Source organism: Drosophila suzukii, chromosome 2L (genome assembly GCF_043229965.1).
Source record: "Drosophila suzukii chromosome 2L, CBGP_Dsuzu_IsoJpt1.0, whole genome shotgun sequence".
Taxonomy (NCBI): domain Eukaryota; kingdom Metazoa; phylum Arthropoda; class Insecta; order Diptera; family Drosophilidae; genus Drosophila; species Drosophila suzukii.
In genome coordinates, this window is record NC_092080.1 from 7,744,341 (window position 1) to 7,757,502 (window position 13,162).

The 13,162-nt window shown below is 46.7% G+C and overlaps 4 protein-coding genes across 8 annotated transcripts; 3 read left to right on the forward strand and 1 right to left on the reverse strand.

Annotated features, from left to right (window-relative positions):
* The first annotated feature begins 105 nt into the window (after positions 1 to 105).
* Positions 106 to 4,650, forward strand: LOC108021288 (RNA-binding protein 5-A). Of its 2 annotated transcripts, XM_017089928.4 has the most exons (11): positions 106 to 374; positions 435 to 866; positions 936 to 1,170; positions 1,230 to 1,299; positions 1,534 to 1,607; positions 1,971 to 2,048; positions 2,108 to 2,234; positions 2,299 to 2,535; positions 2,592 to 3,062; positions 3,130 to 4,184; positions 4,244 to 4,650. In XM_017089928.4, the coding sequence occupies exons 1-11, from the start codon at positions 262 to 264 to the stop codon at positions 4,358 to 4,360; spliced, it is 3,009 nt and encodes a 1,002-aa protein (XP_016945417.3). In that variant the 5' UTR covers positions 106 to 261; the 3' UTR covers positions 4,361 to 4,650. The 2 variants fall into 2 exon arrangements, with proteins under 2 accessions (XP_016945417.3, XP_065725000.2); XM_065868928.2 differs by lacking the exons at positions 106 to 374; positions 435 to 866; positions 1,534 to 1,607 and having other exon boundaries at positions 1,124 to 1,170.
* Positions 4,651 to 4,736: 86 nt separating this feature from the next.
* Positions 4,737 to 9,825, forward strand: LOC108020870 (RNA-binding protein 5-A). Of its 4 annotated transcripts, none has more exons than XM_017089269.4 (13): positions 4,737 to 4,898; positions 4,989 to 5,098; positions 5,175 to 5,573; positions 6,126 to 6,345; positions 6,403 to 6,472; positions 6,755 to 6,828; positions 7,220 to 7,297; positions 7,357 to 7,483; positions 7,577 to 7,813; positions 7,876 to 8,292; positions 8,357 to 9,164; positions 9,226 to 9,475; positions 9,537 to 9,825. In XM_017089269.4, exons 2-13 carry the CDS (start codon positions 5,001 to 5,003, stop codon positions 9,651 to 9,653), a joined length of 2,895 nt encoding a protein of 964 aa, XP_016944758.3. In that variant the 5' UTR covers positions 4,737 to 4,898; positions 4,989 to 5,000; the 3' UTR covers positions 9,654 to 9,825. The 4 variants fall into 4 exon arrangements, 3 of the variants coding, with proteins under 3 accessions (XP_016944758.3, XP_016944760.3, XP_016944761.3); XM_017089271.4 differs by having other exon boundaries at positions 6,132 to 6,345; XR_010655426.2 differs by lacking the exons at positions 6,755 to 6,828; positions 7,876 to 8,292; positions 8,357 to 9,164; positions 9,226 to 9,475; positions 9,537 to 9,825 and having other exon boundaries at positions 7,577 to 7,734.
* Positions 9,792 to 11,383, reverse strand: LOC108020875 (uncharacterized). Its single transcript, XM_017089274.4, has 2 exons — positions 10,891 to 11,383; positions 9,792 to 10,834 (listed from the first exon to the last, which is right to left on the reverse strand). The coding sequence occupies exons 1-2, from the start codon at positions 11,279 to 11,281 to the stop codon at positions 9,858 to 9,860; spliced, it is 1,368 nt and encodes a 455-aa protein (XP_016944763.3). The 5' UTR covers positions 11,282 to 11,383; the 3' UTR covers positions 9,792 to 9,857.
* A 59-nt stretch (positions 11,384 to 11,442) lies between these two features.
* Tgt (tRNA-guanine transglycosylase) lies at positions 11,443 to 13,101 on the forward strand. Its single transcript, XM_017070692.4, has 2 exons — positions 11,443 to 11,633; positions 11,702 to 13,101. The coding sequence occupies exons 1-2, from the start codon at positions 11,545 to 11,547 to the stop codon at positions 12,882 to 12,884; spliced, it is 1,272 nt and encodes a 423-aa protein (XP_016926181.3). The 5' UTR covers positions 11,443 to 11,544; the 3' UTR covers positions 12,885 to 13,101.
* The last annotated feature ends 61 nt before the right edge of the window (positions 13,102 to 13,162 follow it).

Here is a 13,162-nt window from a genome sequence, read left to right on the forward strand (position 1 = left end):
AGTTTATTAGTTATAACATTTAAATACACTTATAATTTACAAGGTCCCATCTCTAAATTCGCGAATCCTATCGATATTTCGCTCGCGGTGAATGGCAAAAGGGTCTTAAGTATTCCCGAGAAAAAAAATACGGTCCGACATACAGGAACCGGGGTTAAGTTTACCCAAAATTAGGTAAATTTAAGGAAACTAGAGAGCTCTTAAATAGGAGCTCTCTGAAACATATTGCCCGGCAATCGGATAGACCACCCCAAGTTGCCAATGGACACGCGAAACGGCCGTGGTTTTTCTAGGGGCAGTGGAAATGACAGGGATGGGGGCAGTAATTACTACAGATCCAGGTCCCGATATAGTCGATCCAGATCGCGTTCACGGTATGAATAACACCTTAGCCCACAAGACAATACTTATTAACAAACACAAACATTTTCCAGTGAGCGGAGCCGGGGATATAGTGGCTTCCGGCACAGGAATTCTAGATCCCGGAGTAGGGATCGCTCCCCCGTGTTCAGACATGAGCATCGTGGTGGTCGAGGTGGTAATGGTGACCCCGATCTCTACCACAACCTGATTAACGATGACCATAGGGAGGATCAGCGCAATTACAACTCTCGAAGTAACTTTGATAATCGTCAGTTCCGGAGGGATGATAGCTTTGATCGAAGGAATCGGGATAGAGATTGTGATAGTGAAAGGGTGCTGAATGACTATGAGTACGAACAGCGCTGTAGGGATCTAGATTCGCGAGACCGTAACTCCATGGACAGGGACCGGTTTCAGGAGAGGGGCCGCAGCAGGGAGCACAATAGACCCTGGAACAGAAACTATAATCGTGTCGATCGCAGCAGAAGCAATGAACGGAACACGTGAGTGGATCATATCATGTAATAATAAAAACGAAAAACTTCTATATGCCCTACCCCTACTCCTTTCAGACGCCCTCGAGATCATCGTGTGTACAACGGCGGTGGAAACAATAATGTGCCCATCCACAGTCGAGAACGAGAAAGGGATTGGGAGCCTGAGCGGGAGCGCGTTCGGGAAAGGAGGGCTTCATCAGATTATGACAGCGATGAGGGTCACATGCGCAGGAATAAATATCGAGGAGCTGCCGAAGCCCTCAACATAATCATTATCTTCGGTCTCACCAAGGATATGACTAGAGCAGATGTAAGCTATAAAGAAATAATGCAAATAGCAACCTGTTAATTATACCGTATCTACTTTAGATAATGAGCGAGCTGATAAAGGTCAACATGGAGCCAGCCTGCATTCGCATTATCCGGAAACATGGAGCAGGTGGGTTACGAAATCACTGACTTTATACTTTCAGCATAGACGTGAGTAGGCTCAAAAAGTATTTGCGGCTATGCGCCAAGTGGAGACGAACCATGTACCAATCGAATTTAAGCGGCCACATAAGAAACGAAAATGAAAAGAATACAATTTACCACAAAATTGTTACAAACCTATCGAAACATTCAACAATTTTTGACGAAAACATTTTGTATCTGCTTCTATCCGAAAATTTAGATTCATCACGCGGTATAGCGTTTGTCGAGTTTAACACCGTTGAGGAGGCGAAACAATGGATGGATATTACACAGGTATCAGCGCAATCAACTAGAAACCCTTTGCACCTATGCTCATCAACAGCCAAGGTTCTGCCATTGGCAATGATAGTGAAAAGTGTTTCTCCGTTTGGCTTTCTTATCCCATCCAAAAAATTGCTTATTATTTCGTAACCTAAGATTACCAGAATCCTAGAATCATGGAAGTTGAACACGAAGCTATTGTTTCACTATTATTGCCCACAGAAGAGCTACGAGGAGATCGTCAGCAGCTGAAACTTCGCGTTACGAAACACAGAAGCAATCCGGTGACTGTGTAGAGTGTGAACGATGGAATCCCTTCGATAAGTTACTAATCCTCAACCTTTCTCTTTCCTATTTCCATGTCTGGCGCTACAGGGCGTTCTGAAGTTGAACGATCAGCGGGTGACCATGCAGTATAGTCACAAGCGCATTCAGGATTGGAATTGCAACAAGGTAGGTGCATTAAGCTAACCATTTCCACTGTATTTATTTCAATATATCGACACTTTCAGTGCGGCGTCTGCAACTTCAAGTTTAGATTCTATTGCTTCGTGTGCAAAACATCCCGGGAGGACAGCGAAACTACCTTTTCATCCGGCAGCGAAGGCGTGGACGAAGTCAGCAGCATTCTCACTAAAAGTATGCAATCCACATATGCTCTCTTGCCATTCCAATGTACCTAAAACTTTCCCAATCCATGCAGAGATCATGCTTCGGAACCTAGATGCCTTGACCAACGAAGAGGGTGTGCTCACTGCCCTCCAGGAGCATTTGAAGGATCTTAGCAAGACGATCAGCAAGGTGATTATCAGTCGGGATACCTTGACTCAGGCATCGCGTGGAATCTGCTACCTTCACTTCGACACTCTCGTGGACTCCATGAATGTGCACAACGCCTTGACATCGCTGGATCCTCCCCTGACTCTCGACGACAGAGCTGGTAAAATGTTCTGGTAAAATGTCTATTACCCACAAGTAACTTATATTTTTGTTCAGTGGCCGTTACCTATTGCAATGACCTGGAAGAACGCCAAGCTATGCCCAAGGATCCGAAAGCCAAAGCTGATAAAACCAGTCATGAAATGGTTAAGGGTGGCGACATTTCTGCAGTTCCACCTACAGGATTGGGTGGGAACTACACCCTGGCCGATGTCCCACGTCTCGCAGAGTATAGTGCCTCCTTGTACGCCTCGAATCCCGTGGAACATGCTCATTACGTCCAGTACTACACGGATTATTACACGGCGGAAATAAACAAGAAGAACAGTGATCCTCACCTAACAGAGGCCAACTCCGGAGCAGCGGTGGCCCTCTCGGCTATTCAGCGTAAGCAGAAGAAGATGAGTAGTATAGAGACAACGATCACGGCGGCGGCCACAGCTGCGGCACAGGCAGCGGCGGAGGTGAAGGCCTCATTCGCTGCTCAGGCCGTTAATGCTCCCAGGGGCAACGATGGAAAGACCTACCGTGAGTGGCCATATCCAAACGCTTCTAAGATTTTCATTATACCTAATTATTTCTCTTCATCTTGCAGCCACTCCCGATGTGACCCAGTACCAGTATGATGAGACCTCCGGCTACTATTACGATCGCTCCACAGGTCTCTACTACGATGCCCACTCGCAGTACTACTACAACAACGAGACGGGCGCGTACCTCTATTGGGATCAGCGGAGGAGCACCTACGTGCTGGCCACGCCAGCTTCCACTCAGGCTGCCCTCCAGGAAACGCTAGCCGAAGCAGAACAGAAGGAGGAGGAGGCCAAGAAGGCAAAAGAGAAGGAAAAAGACAAAGAGGGAGGAAACAAGCACGACAAAGTCAAGGTGGCCAAAAAAATTGTCAAAGACATGGAGAAATGGGCCAAGCAGCTGAATCAGAAAAAGGATTACACAGAGGTGGCCACTCCGCAACCAATATTGGGCAATGAAGGTACCGCCACGTCAAGGGCCATTCAAGGAGGATATGCTGATGTGGGCTTCTCCATTCTGGAGAAAAAGGAGCGCGGCAAGCTGAATGACTATGTGCCTCAACCGGCTCCGGCTCCGATGAACAAGCTTGTAAATGCCTATGGCGGAGCATCAGACTCTGAGGAAGACAGTGCTCCGAGCTTGCCAAAAACACAAAGTTCAGCGGGACCAGAGGGTACATCGGCAGGCGCAAGCTCCAATGAGTCGGATTACGTGGATATTCAGAAGCTAACCTGCCTGCTCTGCAAGCGTGCCTTCCAGTCACTGGATATATTGCAGAAGCACTTGAAAATGTCCACGCTGCACAAGGAGAACCTAGCCAAGCTCAATCCAAATTCTGGAGGGGATGCTAGCATTGATGAGGCACTATCGTACCGCGACCGTGCCAAGGAGCGCCGGTTGAAGTACGGCGAGAGCGATCCTCCTCCACCAAATCGCAGCAGAGAGCGATTTGAGCAGGAAATAAAGACTTTGCAGACGCGGCCCAAGGACCCCACTGGGGCAGCTCCAGCCATGCCCATCAGTTCGAGCAACGTGGGCAGTCGTCTGCTGCAGAAGATGGGATGGTCAGAGGGCCAGGGATTGGGCAGGAAGAACCAGGGACGCACCCAGATCATAGAGGTAAGGAACGGAAGTTTTCTTTTCTTGAAACAGGACTAAATTATTATATTTTCATTTAGGCTGAGGGACACACCAACAATGTGGGTCTGGGCAACAAGTCGGGAAGCATGTTACCACGCTACGACTACAAATCGTACATCAAGATGAAGATGAAACAGCGTTATGAGAATGTCTGAGAGTAGATTTATAATTTTAAGCCGTTTTCACATGTTCATTTTAAAGTATAATTGAAATACTTTAGTTAAAATATTACGAAAAGCTAGACCCATTTACCATATTATATATGAATCTTTATGAGCATTTTCGGTTGCAAGGCAAAACTGAGGAAAATACTTTTTTCTCTTTCTGAAGTGGAACATGTGAAATCGGCTCTTTAGCTAAGCATTTTGTAGTTTGAGTTATGATTAAGCGACTTCATATCCTCATTTGATTGTACAAAAATAAATCTATCGTTAAACATTTTGAATACTGGGGTGTGTTGTAAAACAGATGTTTTCGGGCGCCTTACACTACTGGCAAACAAATAGTTATCGATAACTGTCAGTCGGTATTTTCGGGTGAACGGCAAAAGGAGGCCGAGATTTTTTCTATCCGCTTCGTGTTTTTTTTTCTACCCGTATAGATCTATTTGTTTCTGTCCGAATGAACAGAGACTTCCAGACTTCGGAACAAGTTTAAACGGAAATCGCATCCTGTTAGAAACGTGGTGAACAAGTAAGATGTGCACTTTGACGCGGTTCAGCTAAATGGCAAATAGCCAAAAACGCATACAGACTGAATCTAATTACCATCGATTCGCATTAGATACGCTTCAGAATGGATTCCCGATATGGTCGCAGCTTCTCGGGAGGCAATGGAAACAATGGCAACGAATCGGGCTATAGGCGCTATACGCGTTCCCGTTCCCGCTCCAGGTAGGAAATCGTCCTCCTCGCTAACCACCGCACATACGCATGTTACCTGGAATAATTGATTATTTGTATCTTTCAGGGAGCGGAGTAGGGATCGCAATGAGTATAGACGTCGTAATTCCCGTTCTCGCAGTCGGGAGAGATCCTCGCATTATAGACACGAACGCAGTCCTGACCGCGATCTCTACCGTGATCTCATCAATGAGGATTACGAGGATAAGGGAAGCTATAGCTCAAGGAATAACTATGAGCATCGTCAGCATCGCAACGAGGACAACTATGATCGCCGGGATGTGGATAGCCACGGTCGCCGGGAACATGATAGCTATAACAATCATAATCGTCATGAACAGAACAACTATGATCAACGTAGTCAGGACAAATATGACAATGAACGCGATCACCGCTGGAAGAACTACGATCGGGAGTCGAAGGAGCGTAACTATGACGACTTTGATAGAGGATCTGAACGCAGCAGGTGAGAAAGTACAGATTGGGTAGTATACCGAATAGGTTTTTTGTTGGTAATATGTAGTCCTTCTAGAAAGACTACTTTCTATAAAATAAACTTTTTCATGTATTTTCAAGTAAGAAAATAGGGGATCATTTTTCATATTCATGTTTGGATTAACACTTCATTTTCCGCTTACCATCTTTTTCTACCTGAAAACTAAAATGAGGAAGGGACCTCTTGTTCAGGTTTCTTAACGTGAGATTTAATGTTTCAAATTTCTCACCATAAATACACATTCAGAGGAAAAATTCTAGTTGTAAATGAAATCAATCAATAAAAAGTATAAAATTTGAACCGTTTAAGGAAATTAGCCTATTTCTACATTGTATTGTAAATAAAAGCCCGCATGAACGCATACAAATTGCCCAATAAATTATTAATGCTCGGTCTACTGAATATACGGTAATGTGTTTGAGGAAAGAAATAAATTACTTTCAATTGAGTGAATGGAAAGTATATTCTAGAATGAAAGAATTCCAACGAATAAGGTCAACTAACTAATCCCTTTATTTTCAGCCGCAGTGGTGACCACCGGCAGTACAATAATAATGGCAATGGGAATTCTAGCAGCAACAATAGAGATCGTGAAAGGGAACGCGAAAGACAGTATTCCTCGGATGAGGACAGCGACATGGCCAACGAATTTAAACAGAGAAGTCACCATGGTGGCACCAACGTGGAGCCGCTAAACAACATTATTCTCTTTGGTCTGAAGAAGCACGTGACGGAGGCAGACGTAATATTTGTCATATAAACACTGTGAATAAGCAAATAACTCTGTTATACCCCACAGATCATGGGCGAGCTGATCAAAGCCGATATGGAACCCAGTTCCATTCGCGTGATGAGGAAACAGCCAACAGGTGGGTTACATTTCCGCGTTTTATGTTCGACTTAAAGTGAAAAAAATGATAAACATAGCGTGAGTATTGCGTGCCCAGCAAAATGTTCGGAAAAGGATTTATACAAAATTCAATTATACTTGGCTTACGACATCAGCAACAAAATTCCACAATAAATAGAAATATAGATAAATACAAACTGAAACCAAAATACAATCCCCAAAAATGTTACAATGCTATTAAAACAACCAACAACATTTTTTGACAAAAACATTTTCGTATCTGCTTCTATCTAAAATTTAGGTGCCTCACGCTGTTTTGCATTTGTCGAGTTTAAAACCGTTGAGGAGGCGAGACAATGGATGGATTTAACCCAGGTATCACAACAAACCACAAGAAACTTGAATCTTCTTGAATCAGCCAATAGAGAAATGACGGCTAAATCCGAAAACGTGGCATCGACTGTACAGAAATGGAAGGCTTGAGTTCAGTCCTCTGGTGGGCTTTCCTCCACATCCTTTTCCGTCATTGTAAATAAGGTTGTCCTGCTTGTCTAATCTAAATTCCGCTGGGTCGCCAAGAAGGGAACTGAACTCAAAGTCGGCATTTCACACAATGGAGACAACCTGCTTCTGCGACATCCGCGCGTTGCCCAAAAACACAGAAGCAACCTGGTGACTGTGTAGTCTGTGAAAGCTATGATTAGTTTTTTAACAAGAGTAGTTACTGACGCTATTTTCCTCTCTTCTCTTCCCTTTTCCCATACAGGGAGTGCTCCAGCTGGGAGATCATCGTGTATCCATGCAGTATAGCCACACTCGCATCTCAGATTGGACCTGTGTTAAGGTAAGTTTCTACAATCTGCAAGTCAGATTAGATACCTAAAGTGATGTTTTATCCTACAGTGTGGTGCCAGCAACTTTAAGCGCCGCTTTCAGTGCTTCATGTGCAGCTCCTCGCGGGCGGAGAGCGAGAATGCTCTTTCCGGAGCCGGCGAGGGCGTCGACGAGATCAGCCGCATCCTCACAAAAAGTATATCCACCATCAGCAATCTATTTCAATGCCGTTTTCCCTAGCTAATCAGCTAAATACCTCACTAACCTGCCACACGCTTTCCCAATGCAGAGATCATGCTTCGCGGCTTGGACGCGCTGACAAACGAAGAGGGCGTGCTCACTGCCCTCCAGCAGCACCTGCCCGATCTGGCCAAAACAGTCAGCAAGGTGCTGGTCAGTCGCGACACGCTAACCCAGGCATCTCGGGGCATTTGTTATCTTCACTTTGACACACTCGTCGATTCCATGAATGTGTTTAACGGGTTGACGGCTTTGGATCCGCCACTCACACTGGATGACAAAACTGGTAAGTGGCCACTTTCTAAGTATAATGTTTGACACTATAATAACCATATTCCTCCATTTCAGTTACAATAAACTACTGCATGGATCCCGAGAATCGTCAGGTGCCGCCAACCGACTCAAGTGCATCTAGAACCAGCGCAGCTGCAATGCCACCCACATCTGGAGTGATATCAGGATACACCCTCGCTGATGTACCACGTCTCGCCGAGTACAGTGCATCCGTGTATGCCTCCAATCCAGTGGAGCATGCCCATTACGTCCAGTACTATACGGATTATTACACGACTGAAATCAGCAAGAACAGCGGCGATCCGCAGTTGACGGAGGCCAACTCAGGGGCAGCGGTGGCCCTCTCGGCCATTCAGCGCAAGCAACGGAAGGTTGGCCATGTAGAGACCACTACTTCTGTGCCCGAGGCGAAGGCCGCCTTCCTTGCCAGAGGAGCAAGTGCTCCCAGGGGTAATGATGGAAAGAAATACCGTAAGTCATTACCTAACAAATCATTGATAACTTTAATGCTAATCCTTGGATTTTCTGTGTTCAGCCACTCCTGATGTGTCTAAGTACCAGTACGATGAGACATCCGGCTATTACTACGACCACATTACGGGTCTCTACTACGATGCTCATTCGCAGTACTACTACAACAACGAGACGGGCGCGTACCTCTATTGGGATCAGAAAAGGAGCACCTATGTGCTGGCCACACCCGCTTCTACTCAGGCCGCCCTCCAAGAAGTAATAGCTGATGCCGAGAAGAAAGAGGAGGAGGCCAAAAAGGCTAAGGAAAAGGAGAAGGAAAAAGATGAAGGGGGCAAGCACGACAAGGTCAAGGTGGCCAAGAAGATTGTCAAGGACATGGAGAAATGGGCAAAACACTTAAACCAGAGGAAGGACTATACAACAGTGGCCACACCGCAGCCTATTCTGTTGGAAAATGAAGCTCCCACCACATCGCGTGGTACTCAAGGAGCATATGCTGATGTGGGTTTCTCGATTCTGGAGAAGAAGGAGCGTGGTAAGCTCAACGATTATATACCACAGGCAGCGCCACCGGCGATTAACAAACTGGTCAACGCCTATGGGGGGCCATCAGACTCGGAAGACGACAATGCTGGTGCCTCGCAAAACGTGCAGAAAGCAGTGGAGCCATCCGGCGGGTCTGGACGAGGAGTTGCCGATGAATCGGACTACGTAGATTTCCAAAAGCTTACTTGCCTGCTCTGCAAGCGTGCCTTTCAATCGCTGGACATCCTGCAGAAGCACCTTAAGATGTCCAATCTACATAAGGAGAATCTGGCTAAGCTCAAGCAAACTTCTGGTGGAGGAGCTGGCACTGATGAGGGACTATCGTAAGTGGAACTATGTTGTAAGATTGATAAATACCCAACTGATTGACATATCTTTACTCAGTTATCGTGACCGTGCTAAGGAACGCCGGCTGAAATACGGCGAGAGCGATCCTCCTCCGCCTAATCGCAGCAGAGAGCGCTTCGAGCAGGAAATAAAGACGTTGCAGACGCGTCAGAAAGATTCGACTGGAGCTACTCCGGCCATGCCCATCAGTTCGAGCAACGTGGGCAGTCGTCTGATGCAGAAGATGGGCTGGTCGGAAGGCCAGGGACTGGGCAGAAAGAACCAAGGACGCACACAGATCATAGAGGTAAGCATTGAAGTTTAGTACTGTTTTGGGATAATTAAATAGTATCAATGTGCATCCTCAGGCTGACGGTCGTACCAACAACGTGGGGCTGGGAAACAAGGTTGGAAATATGACTCCTGGAAACGACTACAAATCCTACATCAAAAAGATGATGAAGCAGCGTTACGAGAACGCTTGAGATTCTTTTAGACATGTATTATTTAATTCCGCTTAGACATAGGAGCATTTAGGCGTTGTTTACCTCAATTACACGTCGACCACCTTTTTGCGCTCATTTTGCAGTACTTGCGAAGTTAACATGTAAATAGATCATGAATAAAGTTTCAAATTAGATTTGATTTATATTAATATATGTATACTGATAAATGCAATGTAAAAGATTTTAAATCTCGTCCATGTAGCCATGTTCGTAGGCATGTCGCACCGTCTTGAAGATCTCCTCGTTCGCCTCGTCTCCTGCAATGTCCAAGGACAACTGGTGGAAGGCAGGACCGTGCATATCCGTATCAAAGAGGCGAGACAACTCAGCACAATCCTTCTCATTGCCGAGCAGCCAGGGAAGGAAGTGCATGCATACCATTGCACCGTAGAAGGCATAACGCTTAAAGTGGGCAATAAAGCGCTCGAAGCTGTACTTCTGCAGCAGCTCATCCACCTGATCCTCGGTCAACTCATCCTGGTTGCGCCGCAACACCAGTTCCAGCATCCCGATCATATGGGAGTGGTACTTGCGTAGCAAGTCTGCGTAGATCTCGTCCCTTCCCTCGGATGGCGTGTTCATGTACATGAAGAAACTGAGGTCAATGGCAGTGGTGCTGAAACGTAGCTCCTGGAAATCGATGGCTCTGATGCCATCCACCTTGTCATCGGCTCCGTAGTGGAACAGCACATTGTTTCTATTGTAATCGCCGTGCAGGAAGGTGGCAAAATGGCTATCCTGCTGATCTTCCGCATAGGAATTGGTGCGAATCTTCTCCAGCAAAAGAGTGGGCTGCTTGAAGTACTTCTCCCGCAGGCGCTCTATGGCGGCACCAAATCCAGCATCTGCATCCTTGAGGAGCTGCTCCTTCTGTCTGTCGTAGAACTCGTAGAATCGATCGAAGGCTACGCGATAGAGGACATCAAAGATTGCCTTTCCCGAGCTGGAAACAAAGGGCATATCCACTACGCCAGCGCGCAGACGAGCATGAACCTGTGGCTGGAGGATTCTAGTGGCATAGCCCAGGGCGTGGAAAGGACCCACTAGACCCACCATGGCCTCCAGCTGATCCCGGCGGAGAGTGAGCCGTGGACCCAACTGGTAGCCATCGCCCTTTAGATGCTTCAGAGCTAACACGGATTCCCTGCCGCTGCCGAGACCTGTTTGAAGAAATAGTTAGTAAGGAAGGAACGAAAACCTTCATCTGATTACCCACCTTCAACCTGACCAAACCTTGCGAAGTAGCAGCGAGGAACCCAGTTGGTCACCACATCGCTTTCCAGGTGACTCGTCCTCAAAACATTCTCGTAGGCGGGGAGGATCTCGGCGTAGGCGAAGATCTCGTTGGCGAACTGGATGTACGAATTGCTGCTCTCCCGGAAATCCTCCGTTCCCTTCATGAACTTGACCAGGACGACTTCCGTCCGCTTGCGCTCGGCGATAACCAGTTCCAAGGTAACGGTGTACAAGGCGGACATGAATCCATCCAGCCCGTTGGAGCACTCCACACTGTGGGACTCTAGCGAAGCACCCGGACCAAAGTCCTTGAAGATATCGTACACCAGGTGGCGCTCAATAAAGTCCAGTTGCTGCTGTTGCGTTGACATTTCGACCTCTTTTGGGGTGTATCAATGATGATACGGGTAATATACTTATATACCTTTAATCAAGATACACGTAAGCCCGCCCTCAATTACTACGGACAAGTAATCAATGTAGTATCGATAAGAAAAACCTCTCACGTTTGGTATATTCTCCTTTATAGCGAAGTGGTCACACAGAATTCCGATTAAAAACGTGCAGCCGGCTTTTTCCGCGTAAACATTAGTAATATCCAGGGAAGGGATAAATCTTGGATATTCCTAGTAGAATGAGTCCAAGCAAGATTCCCCCACTGACCTACAAGGTCGTGGCGGAGTGCTCCGTCTCCAAGGCCAGGGCGGGATTAATGACCCTCAGGTGAGTGATTCCATGGGTAAACCCCTTAAAAACTCTGACTAATCAATGTTACAATCTGTATTATACAGGCACAGTGAGGTGAATACTCCAGTCTTTATGCCCGTGGGCACTCAGGGAACCCTGAAGGGCATCCTGCCGGACCAACTCATCGAGCTGAACTGCCAAATCCTGCTGGGAAACACCTACCACTTAGGACTGCGACCTGGCATTGAGACCCTCAAGAAAGCTGGAGGTCTCCACCAGTTCATGAGTTGGCCCAGGGCTATCCTGACCGATTCTGGTGGCTTTCAGATGGTTTCCCTGCTGCAGCTGGCCGAGATTGATGAGCATGGCGTGAACTTTCGCTCACCCTTCGACAACAGTCAATGCATGTTGACGCCGGAGCACTCGATTCAAATCCAGAATGCCATCGGTGCGGATATTATGATGCAGTTGGATGACGTGGTGAAGACAACCACGGTTGGACCGCGCGTGGAGGAAGCCATGGAAAGGACTATCCGTTGGGTGGATCGCTGTATAGAGGCACATGCCCGGGATGATGATCAGTCGCTGTTTCCCATTGTCCAGGGAGGATTGGATGTGCCCCTGCGACAACGTTGCGTCTCGGCCCTGATGGAGCGCCAGGTGCGAGGCTTCGCCGTGGGCGGATTAAGTGGTGGCGAGAGTAAACACGACTTCTGGAGGATGGTGGATGTGTGCACAGGCTACTTGCCCAAGGATAAACCGCGTTATCTGATGGGCGTGGGCTTTGCAGCGGATCTGGTGGTCTGTGTGGCCCTGGGTATTGATATGTTCGATTGTGTCTTCCCCACCCGGACAGCAAGATTTGGCTGTGCCTTGGTGGATAGTGGACAACTCAACCTGAAACAACCAAAGTACAAACTGGACATGGAACCCATCGACAAGGATTGCGAGTGCAGCACCTGTAAGCGATATACACGCTCGTATCTGCATCACATTGCCACCAATGAGAGTGTCTCCTGCTCTCTGCTGAGCATCCACAATGTGGCGTATCAGCTGAGGTTGATGAGGAGCATGCGGGAGGCTATCCAGCAGGATGAGTTCCCACAATTCGTTCAGGATTTCATGAGAAAGCACTTTAAAGACGATTCCATTCCGGCTTGGATTCGTGAAGCTCTGGCAGCTGTGAATATTCAATTGCCGACGGATCCGGAGAGGAAAAGTAATCAGGAGCAAAAGCCAAAGACAGACAAGAGGCAGGAGGCGGAGGAGCAGATGGCCACCAGCTAACAATACAAAAAATTGTAATTCTGATACCCTTAATGAGGCATAATTAGGAAACCTTAAAATACCTTGAAGACATTTTACTTACATGAGAAATTTCATGTACTTAGTATAGAAAATACACTTAATAGAAATATAAGAAAAAAGTAAAATTAAATTGAATTCGATTTCTGTGACCTTTGAAGTAATTTTCAAGTTACAGAAAATCGACTAAATTAACAGCCCTCAAAAAAGTATTTTCCTTTTGCAAATATTGTACTATATTTTAAGTTTGGAAATCATAA

Bases quoted from the DNA above. Each gene is read 5' to 3' on its own strand.
- LOC108020875 (XM_017089274.4), bottom strand. From the start codon at position 11,281: ATGTCAACGCAACAGCAGCAACTGGACTTTATTGAGCGCCACCTGGTG. The intron at 10,835-10,890 runs GTGGGTAATCAG...TTCTTCAAACAG, and splicing joins AAGGTTTGGTCAGGTTGAAG to GTCTCGGCAGCGGCAGGGAA.
- LOC108020870 (XM_017089269.4), top strand. From the start codon at position 5,001: ATGGATTCCCGATATGGTCGCAGCTTCTCGGGAGGCAATGGAAACAAT. The intron at 5,574-6,125 runs GTGAGAAAGTAC...CTTTATTTTCAG, and splicing joins AGAGGATCTGAACGCAGCAG to CCGCAGTGGTGACCACCGGC. The intron at 6,346-6,402 runs GTAATATTTGTC...TATACCCCACAG, and splicing joins AGCACGTGACGGAGGCAGAC to ATCATGGGCGAGCTGATCAA.
- LOC108021288 (XM_017089928.4), top strand. From the start codon at position 262: ATGGACACGCGAAACGGCCGTGGTTTTTCTAGGGGCAGTGGAAATGAC. The intron at 3,063-3,129 runs GTGAGTGGCCAT...TTCATCTTGCAG, and splicing joins CAACGATGGAAAGACCTACC to CCACTCCCGATGTGACCCAG. The intron at 4,185-4,243 runs GTAAGGAACGGA...ATTTTCATTTAG, and splicing joins GACGCACCCAGATCATAGAG to GCTGAGGGACACACCAACAA.
- Tgt (XM_017070692.4), top strand. From the start codon at position 11,545: ATGAGTCCAAGCAAGATTCCCCCACTGACCTACAAGGTCGTGGCGGAG. The intron at 11,634-11,701 runs GTGAGTGATTCC...TGTATTATACAG, and splicing joins GCGGGATTAATGACCCTCAG to GCACAGTGAGGTGAATACTC.